General features: G+C 37.9%; 1 protein-coding gene across 1 annotated transcript; it reads right to left on the reverse strand.

Annotated features, from left to right (window-relative positions):
* Positions 1 to 7,007, reverse strand: LOC119658906 (retinal dehydrogenase 1-like). The gene is made up of 7 exons (XM_038066712.1): positions 6,853 to 7,007; positions 1,815 to 1,919; positions 1,658 to 1,758; positions 1,286 to 1,569; positions 938 to 1,228; positions 527 to 876; positions 1 to 463 (listed from the first exon to the last, which is right to left on the reverse strand). The coding sequence occupies exons 1-7, from the start codon at positions 6,886 to 6,888 to the stop codon at positions 161 to 163; spliced, it is 1,470 nt and encodes a 489-aa protein (XP_037922640.1). The 5' UTR covers positions 6,889 to 7,007; the 3' UTR covers positions 1 to 160.
* Between the last annotated feature and the right edge of the window lie 2,653 nt (positions 7,008 to 9,660).

Below are 9,660 nucleotides of genomic sequence, written 5' to 3' on the forward strand. Positions count from 1 at the left end.
TATTGTATTTTTCACGACTATTCTTATGAAAAAGTGTTTATTCAAATTATTATTTACATTCTTATATATTCGAAAAAATCTCCTTTACACATTTCCAACTTCAATATGATATTTTGCAAACTTGCCTGGAAATTTTAATAATCCACTTCAATAAAGGAATTTAGTTGACTGGGTTTATATTCATTGTGATAGTTTTTGTTTCCAAATAATTTTCCAGACCATATCTACCATTTTCCCTACCAATGCCTGATTGCTTATATCCTCCGAATGGAGCTGAAAGGTTAAAAGCCATATAACAGTTAACCCAAACTGATCCAGCCTCTATGGCGTTAGCGAAATTCATCGCTTTGTTAATATCCTTTGTCAATATTCCAGCTGCCAATCCATATGTTGTATTGTTAGCGCGCTCGATAACCTCCTCCATTGTCTTGAACTTGAAAACGCATTGGACAGGACCAAAAATCTAACGTAAGAAATTACAAAAACATTAGCACAAATATACGAGTATCTCAGGCAACGTCTTTACCTCTTCCTTAGCGATTTTCATATCATCAGTCACATTTGTGAAAACAGTTGGTTCGATGAAATATCCTTTGTCGCCAATCGGATTACCACCAACCTCCAACTTCGCACCTTCTTTCTTTCCAGCCTCAATGTAACCCAACACCCTCTTGTACATGGCTTCGTTTACTTGTGGTCCCTGCTGTACTTCAGGTTCAAAAGGATCGCCAACTTTTCGGGCTTTGGCTTGGGCAACTAGCTTGGCTACAAACGCGTCATGAATACTTTCATGCACGAATACGCGACTCGGGGCAACGCAGATTTGTCCAGAATTGGCGCAAATAAAATTGTGACACATTACCGCTGCCGTATTCACTGCAATGAGATAAGTTAGATGAGGAAAATTGTTCAAAATTGGGGGAAACAAAACGTTTACCGTCAAAGTCCTCGCATACAATTAAAGGACTTTTGCCGCCAAGTTCCAAAGTAACCCTTTTCAGATTAGAAGCAGCTGCAGCTTCCATAATTTTTTTACCCACACCAACGGATCCAGTGAAAGCAACTTTATTGACATCCATGTGGCTTGAAATAGCCGCGCCTGCCGTGTGGCCATATCCTGGAACCACGTTAATAACACCTGGTGGAAAACCTGCTTCTTTCACCAATGAAGCGACGTGCAATGCACCAAGAGGTGTTGATTCAGCTGGTTTCAAAACAATAGTACAACCTAGAAAGGTGGCATATATTTAAAGCCTGCACTCTTCGAAAAGGAATATTTACTAACCTGCAGCCAAAGCCGGACCCCATTTCCATGCTAACATTGCAAGAGGACCATTCCAAGGAATAATTTGGCCAACAACTCCAACTGGTTCCTTCCTTGTCATCGACACCATATTGCCAGGCGCCTGAAATGTTTCTCCAAAATATTTGTCACACCATTCACCATAATGACGTAATGAATAAGCTGCAAAAATAACTTCTTGTTTCGAACTTCCGATGGGTTTCCCAACTTCCAGGCATTCCAATATCCCTAAGATTTCCTGATCACGTTCTATTAAATCTGCTAACCTAATCGAGTTAATGCATACACGATGCCAAGGAGATCACTTTGTTAGAGAACTTAATATTCTTCACTTCTAAAACGGGGAATACTTACTTGTAAATGAGTTTAGAACGACCAGATGGATCCATCTTACGCCATTCTGAGTTCCTTGCAAAAGCTTTCTTTGCCGCTGCTACTGCTGCATCTATATCAGCCTGTGTAACAGTGAAAATAGATACTATATGCTGGTAGATAGTGCAAATTAACCTACCTTATCTCCTTCAGCAACTTCAGCAATGATTTGCTTGTTTGCTGGGTTTATGACTGGGAATGTCTTCCCTGATTTGGCAGGAACGAATTCATTATTAATGAAAATCTGCAACAAAAGATTAGATTATATTTTCTGGAATATTTCTTATAATTACTGTTAGAAATGTTCAATTATCTTGAAATTTTTTACTACTTTCGTAGGTATAGCATCTATCCATCTATAATATTTACTCTGAAAGCCTTGAACATATTGCTTTAAATATTGCCTATGAATCCCTTTCCATGCGAAGAGTGGCATGGTTTTGTGTTGTTTTTAAATCTCTCCATACCATCTTGAAGATAAATGAGTTCCGGCCCCAAATGTGCATAATATAGAATGTAACAGGCCATGATTCTAAGATGAACTTAAGGGGGGTTTCACGGCTAATTACTCAAAATAATATAATATTATAAACTTTATTGGGCCAGATATCGGTATGAAGGGAGCCTTTATAATGGCATCTTCGTGATTTTTTTTCAGCTTTTTCGATTGGGTTGGTTCTGAGAATAGGTCCATGAAATAAATTACCACTTTCCAGTCCACGCCCTCTCCTTTTTGCATTAAATATCCAAATTGAAACTATGTATCACTGACCAAAATACTAATCAAGGCCTTTCATTTGATACGCCACACTACTATATTTTATGAAAAAAATATTACACCCCAATTTCACAAGTTCCACATAGAACGATGCATGGGTTTTCACAGTTTCCACCAAATTTGGAGTCAATCAGTACAACCGTATTTGAGAAAAATGCATGACACAGACAGAGTAAACCATTTTTATTAAAAAGAATCTCTTGGAATATGTTCGACGAGCTTACAAGATACAAAGAAAGATTGGAGGAATGTGTGTGGACCGACTAATCATCCTTTGAAATACGTTTGAGAGAAAGAAGTAATTTGTTGATAATTATCAAAATAATAACCAAATTTGGAACTGAATGATCTTACCTCTTTCGCAAGTGAGAGGAAAGCCGGGAGTAATTTTCGTGAGATACCTAATCGATGAAGAAAATCGTCCGAAATGCATGGTGCTTGCTGTCAACCACGAAGGAAACAGTATTATGCCCTGGAAATATATGGCTGCCAGGTGCGTCGGTCATTGTGAAAGTACGGGGAACAATATATAAATGTTATGAAAACCGCCTTTATGCATCCATTAACAAATATGACTTGAACTTGAATGGAATCAAATTATAAAAAGACGCCGCACCGTTAATCAGCGGCCGATAGCATTGTCTTGTTAGACTTACCGACCCATTTTTGAACCCCATCGGTCATCTTTGGAATATTTTAGAGGACAGACAAACTAAGGAGACCCCGCATTACCTATAGCAAGCATCGAACGATTAGCACATTGGAAAATCTAATGGGCCATTGAATTGAATTTTTTTACAAAACTTATGGCATAATAAGCGAAAACTCGGGAGCAGTTCCAACAAAAATCAAATATGCTATCTCCAAAAGTTTGCCAAGTTGCCAAAATTCAAAATGTAAGCCGGAATCTAGGCGCGTGCAGTCCATTTCCTTTTGAAACTAAAGAATTTTTTTTTTCGCATTGGTTAAAGGTCACTTGGAAAACTTAGTACTACCACGCGTGGTTTTCTCTCTATGTGTCTAGATATCGCACCGCCATTTTTTTTTATTTTCTATAACCTTGAAATTTTAATTTTTATAATCTTGAAATATCAAAATATGACAAACGGCAAACTCATATGTGTAACTTTAACATTTAGATATACATAAATTCAGCGGAATCACATACATTTTTTTGCTATCTTTCGGGAATTGACGATCGTTTTGCCATTTTATAATATTACTCCTTTCGCCCTAACAAATTTTTCTTCTTTTTTACCGGCTCCGCATTCTTCGTCTTTACCCATTTTCAATATTTCGTTCCTCACGTGACTTTCCTTTGGTAGGCAAGATATTGTCCTCAACCTTAACCCCTATGCTCGAAGATTTAAACATTTGTAACCATTTCATGTGGAGAAAATGAACTAATTTCAATTGATTTAGACATGGGAAACATTGACTGTTCTGAATTTCAATCAATGCGCTTTCGAATTTTGTTAATGTTTTGTTCTGGCGGTATTTGCGGATCACTTCTTTGACCGCTCTCCACTCGTCCTATGTCGCCATAACTACTTTAAGATGTTGCATGCACTGCTGTGCGGTATTTTTAGCGTTTCCCGACAGTTTGCTATCAGGAAACGCATTCTCCTTTTGTTTTTGGATTGATTTTGTTTGCTCAGAATATAGAGATTAGAGGAAACATAGGTAATGTTGTAGAGAATTTCAGGCTACAAATAGACATTATGTGGTTTTTATATGCAACAAAAAATCTATAAAAGTCATGAAATAAATGTAGAGCCGGAACTTTTAGCGCCTCCTGTATATATGTTATCAGTGCGACTAATATCTGCTTTTGCATTCGAAGTAAAGCGGCAATATTTATATGTTTACGACCAATTTACATGCGTACATATACATATGAACAGAAGGGAAGAGAAAGAAAGCAAAAAACTCAACCTATCCTTAAGACTATTGAAAGAATTTGGATCTAAGGGACCAAGATGCAGCGCGTTATGGCACCGACATCAGCCTGAAATCGGGGAGTGGAAACAATGTTCCAGCTCTAGGAGGAGCATCCTGCAAATGACAGCATTACCTGTTTTGTATTAGTAGGAATAGCGGTAGGGAAAGGAAATAAGGATTAGAAAGTGGGCTTTTCAACTTAAGTCAGACATCTGTATACTGGTAAGAATGAAATTTTTGCTTAAGGAGGTCATACCGTGTGAAGGCCGTTTTTCCCCCCTTTTTTAGAAATTTTTTGTGAAGAACTGGATAAAAACACAAATACGAATATTCACCATAGATTTATTAATATCTTGAGCTTAGTGTAGTAATTTTTCCAGCCAGATCGCAAAGCTTCTTATTGAAATACAGAGCAATTTATACACCCATCTCCAAAAAAGGTGTTTTTCTGCTGCCACGCTAGAGGGCGCTTCGATCATCTTAAAGAAAAAATTAAACGACATTTTAACGTACAGACTTAATTACAGTCCGCTAACTAGGATTATTAAGAAATGTTAAAAACTGAATTTTTGGTGCCGTGTTAAACTTTTTTGTTGTGAATTTTGGTGTTTTTTAAGGCTTCTTTAATGATTAAAAAAAGCTACTGAATGAATCGCAATTATCATAGTTTGCGGACCGTAGAAATATGTTCTGAATAAGTCGTGAAAATTTTAAAGAATTTGATTTGATAGATTTTGGACTATGGTGGCAGCAGATTTTAAATTATGCAGTTTCGAGAAAAACGCATTTAAAAAGTTGAATGTGATTTTTAGCCATAAAATCTTAACTGATCATTAATCTGCTATACTTAGTCCATAAACTTGAGGTTTCTTCAATAGACACATGTACAGCCTGGACTTCATTTTTTTCTTTTAGCGAAGCCATGCGAACGTCATTCGGACCGATAAATACGCGCTTTATTACGGCGATCGGCATAAATCTGGCAAGTGACTTATTACGTGTTTAACAATATAATTTCCGAACGACTCCGAATCCGTGGAATCGATTTTTTTTTGCATCGATTGTATCTAGAAATAGTGTAGAATATATGAGCAAATTGATTTTTTTATATTGGGAGTCATTATATTCGAAAATTATAGCATTAAACAAGTGATAAGTCAGTCAAGCCAGATTTATGTCGATGCCGTAATAAAGCTCGTATTTATCGGTCCGAATGACGTTCGAATGACTTCGCTAAAAGGACAAGAATTGAATCTAAGGCTGTACATGTGTTTCTTGAAGAAACCTAAGGTTTATGGACTAGATATAGCAGATTAGTGGTCAATTAAGATTTTATGGCTAAAAATCACATTCTACTTTTTAAATGCGTTTTTCTCGAAACTGCATGTTGAAAATCGGCTGCCAACATAGCCAAAAACCTATCAAGCGAAATTTTTTGAAATTTTCACGACTTATTCAGAACATATTTCTACGGTCCGCAAACTAGGATAATTGCGATTCATTCAGTAGTTTTTTTTTATTCATTGAAGAAGCCTTAAAAAACATTAAAATTCATAAAAAAAAAGTTTAACAAGTCACCAAGAATTTAGCTTTTAATACTTTTTAATAATCCTAGTTTGCGGACTGTGGTTAAGTCTGTACGCTAAAATGCCGTTTACTCTTCTCTTTAAGATGATCGCAGCGCCCTTTAGCGCTGGCAGCAGAAAAACACTTTTTTTGGAGATGGGTATATAAATTGCTCTGTATTTCAACAACGAACTATGTGATCCGACTGGAAAAATTACTATACTACGCTCAAGATACTTATAAATCTATGGTGAAAAATTCGTATTTGCATCTATATCCAGTTCTTCACAAAAAATTTTTAAAAATAGCCAAAAAAACCGCCCTCACACGGGATGACCCCCTTAAGATTTACACTGCGAGAATTCTGCGGTTAGTTAATTGAAAGACGATGATTCTACATAAATAGATGGGATTGTGAACCTAGCCATCATGTTTTACACGGCGATAGTATAATTTCTCACGTCTACCCATTGTGTAAACGGCTTTTAGTATGTTATGTTATATCAACATCTTTAATATACTACTGCCACTCTATAATTATTTTTACAGGGCAGAAAATCCAAATAGGAAACACAGTAGTAGTAGCATTTCAGGATTTGCACTAAACTTTTCACCATATATTCTCCCGTTAATTTTTGAAATAAAGAACAATTCTGAAAGATTTAAGATTTGATCTGGTAGTAGCATTAATTTTTGAAATATTAATAGGCAAAGAAGAATGATTAAGTCCTTAAAGAAGTTTTGTTGAATAAAATTGTTTCAGCCAATTTCCGAGCCTAAGTACCAGTTGAATCAACTAATCTATAATATTAACACCACTGGAAGCACCAACTCATGAAAAACAATTTTGACAGAGAAAGATTTTTTTAAAAGGGCTAAATTGAAAACTCACTTGTTTGTACTTAATTTCAATATCTGGTTTAGCCATTTCGCCTATAACTTCAACTATACACTATGCGCCAAAGACAACTTTCACAATATGATTGCGAGATCCAGAGTACTATCCACTGGAACCCAAAAATTCTGACTGACCAATGTATCTGCGAAATTCGTCTTTACATAGCAAACATATGCAAGTCATGATAAGTATTAAAAATTGTCTCCCACAATTTATTTGTATCTACCAGTGATGATCCGAGGATTCACATATGCCTATAAAAACCATCTATTCGCGAGCTGATAAGTTTTCACTGCTCTCCGGCACTATGCCGGCCGGGCGCTTGATAAGATGTTTTTATTTATAGAGGAGTAATTTCATAAGCTAACGTTGAAATTTCAAGGTTTCGAGCACACTCAGCCAGGAGGTAAGGCTGTTATCAGTAAACATGATGAGGCAATAAATGCTTCATTCGGATAAGTTAAGCTAGCATTGTTGAAGCTTTTGTCTCTGCCAAAAATAAAAGGCTCTAATCTAGTGCTCTCTCGAACACATTAACTTGTGTAGGAATTTGGCACCAAGTAAAACCAGCGTAATCAAAACAATACGGAGAGAATTCGCAATTATCAAACATGACGAGAATTCCAAATGATCGGAAACTGAGTCATGTAATACATTAGTGGGTTGGACAGTTGGTACTGACTTTTAAATGATAGCCTCACGTGCTTTGGAAAATAGAATTAATCGGAGATCAGAAGAAGCTTTTCAGGGTTTTGTAGTTAACATAAATGCCTAGCAAGTTGAAAACTGGAGCTCTACAGGTATCGACGGTTTTGTGTATTTTTTATGTGAGAGTATGTTGATGCACGGCGTACTCGAATATGCATTAAGTGCTTGGAGCCATTCACATTAATGTGATACTACGTTTTACATACACTCAGTCAACCAATTAAAAAGTTTGACAGTTACGGCAATGCACTTTGAAGTCAAATATATCGAAAACCAGCTGATATTTTTAAATGAGTTATGAAAGAGAAAACAATAATAGTTCATGCGTTTTCTACCGTTATTATCTTTTTAATTATTTTATGTTGCACAGAAAAATCGCTAAAAAACAAAAAAATTTGCATTTATCCCTGGCCAAACAAAAAATTGGACACTTAGAGTTATCATTTGAAAGCGCCAACACGTAACGTGATTGCGGTTCAAAAAGAATACAATTATCTTTCGTATTGTATCTAGAAGTGCTGGGCTTCCTAGCATCTACTGCAGTGATTAGTTCCTTACAAGTATCGCGCGGTAAAGGCCTGAAAATGAACAATAAGCAATTGCCTCGTAACTTTAATTGTCTCGTAACTTAAAAGAACTCACTCTCACCGTAGCCGGTCCCAAGCCCGGTTGTGAAAGGAGGAGGGATGGATAGCTTCAGTCTGAATGGCTGTACACCACCGCGTCTCAGCGGGTAGCTAAGGAAAGTGCAGAAACTTTGAAGTCTTGCAGATTACTCACTGAGGAAGCGATCCCCACACCTAGCAGCTAGATATAAAATGCAAATCTATCTATGAGAAGAACAAGAAATTTAAGGTTCGGTACGGAAAACCAGCGAGAGTCGTCTGACTTGGTGACTGGGTCGGGCTTCCGTAATGGACAGCACGGCGTCGATACCGCTAGTCGTGGGGCGGTTCGACGTCTGTTATTAATTTTATTGACCAAAAAGATTCACCATGGAAAATATGTCTGGAACGTCGGCGGGACTCACTAAGGCGGGGCATTGGTAGAATGATTCAGATCAACACTGGCAATGCCAGCAGACGGTTGAGAAATAAAATGCAGAGGGTTTACCGGAACTATGCAGAATTTCTGGTATAAGAAATTTACCAACGTACACAGTCGGTTGGCAAGCATAATAAACCAGATCAAGAGTCCGCCGGAGGAATTTCCCCCCTTCCTCAGTGCCCTGTATACCTGGTAATCGATGTCCTACATCTGCATCGCATTGATCCGAAACTAATAAAGTTTTTGGCGACAGTCATGGAAGGGTGGCATACCACCTTATCAGTGTGTATATCTGAGGGTGCTAATATCTCAGAGCCCATCCGTATACGGAACGACATCTTCCAGGGGGATTCATTGAGTCCCCTTTGGTTTTGTATGGCACTGACCCCCTTTCATGGCTACTGAATGAAGCTAGAGGGCATGGTTTTGCAATAAAGTATGGCCTACGTGCTAAGTGCGAACTGACACACTTGATGTATTATACTTAGATGACATCAAGCTATATGCTGGTACTGACAATCATCTTAGAAGTCTGTTGCGAATAATAGACATGTTCAGCCGTGATATTCGGGTGTAGTTTGGATTAGACAAGTGTCGAATCCAGGCCGTCCGCAAAGGTCATCACGAGCCGCATGCCGGACATAGCATTGGTGACCTCCACGTCGTAACTATGACCGAGACAGACTTCCACAAGTACCTAGGAATTCTGCAAGGAACCCATGCTCGAATTGGTGATATGAAGGATGCTCTGCTGTCCGAATTCCTGTGACGTGTAAAGCTGGTACTGAAATCGCATCTCTTAGGGAAGAATGAAATAAGCGCATTGAATGTATTCGCTATCCCTTCACTGGCTTATGTATTCGAAATATTGCCGTGGACGAAGACCGACCTGGAAAACGTTCAGCGGCGGATACGGATAACTATATCGAAATTCCGAAAGCATCATCCAAACTCTGCTGTGGAGCGGATGAACGTGCCTCGTGACATCGGAAATAGGGACGTGGTTGACGTTACGACACAACATCATCGCCAAGTCGACTCGCTGCG

The sequence above is a fragment of the Hermetia illucens genome, chromosome 6, assembly GCF_905115235.1.
Source record: "Hermetia illucens chromosome 6, iHerIll2.2.curated.20191125, whole genome shotgun sequence".
In the NCBI taxonomy this organism is placed as follows: Eukaryota; Metazoa; Arthropoda; class Insecta; order Diptera; family Stratiomyidae; genus Hermetia; species Hermetia illucens.

Excerpts from the sequence above, each read along its gene's own strand:
- LOC119658906 (XM_038066712.1), bottom strand. The coding sequence starts at position 6,888 with ATGGCTAAACCAGATATTGAAATTAAGTACAAACAA. Across the intron at positions 1,229-1,285 it reads GGGTCCGGCTTTGGCTGCAG|GTTGTACTATTGTTTTGAAA; the intron begins GTTAGTAAATAT and ends CCACCTTTCTAG. Across the intron at positions 877-937 it reads TGTATGCGAGGACTTTGACG|TGAATACGGCAGCGGTAATG; the intron begins GTAAACGTTTTG and ends ATCTCATTGCAG.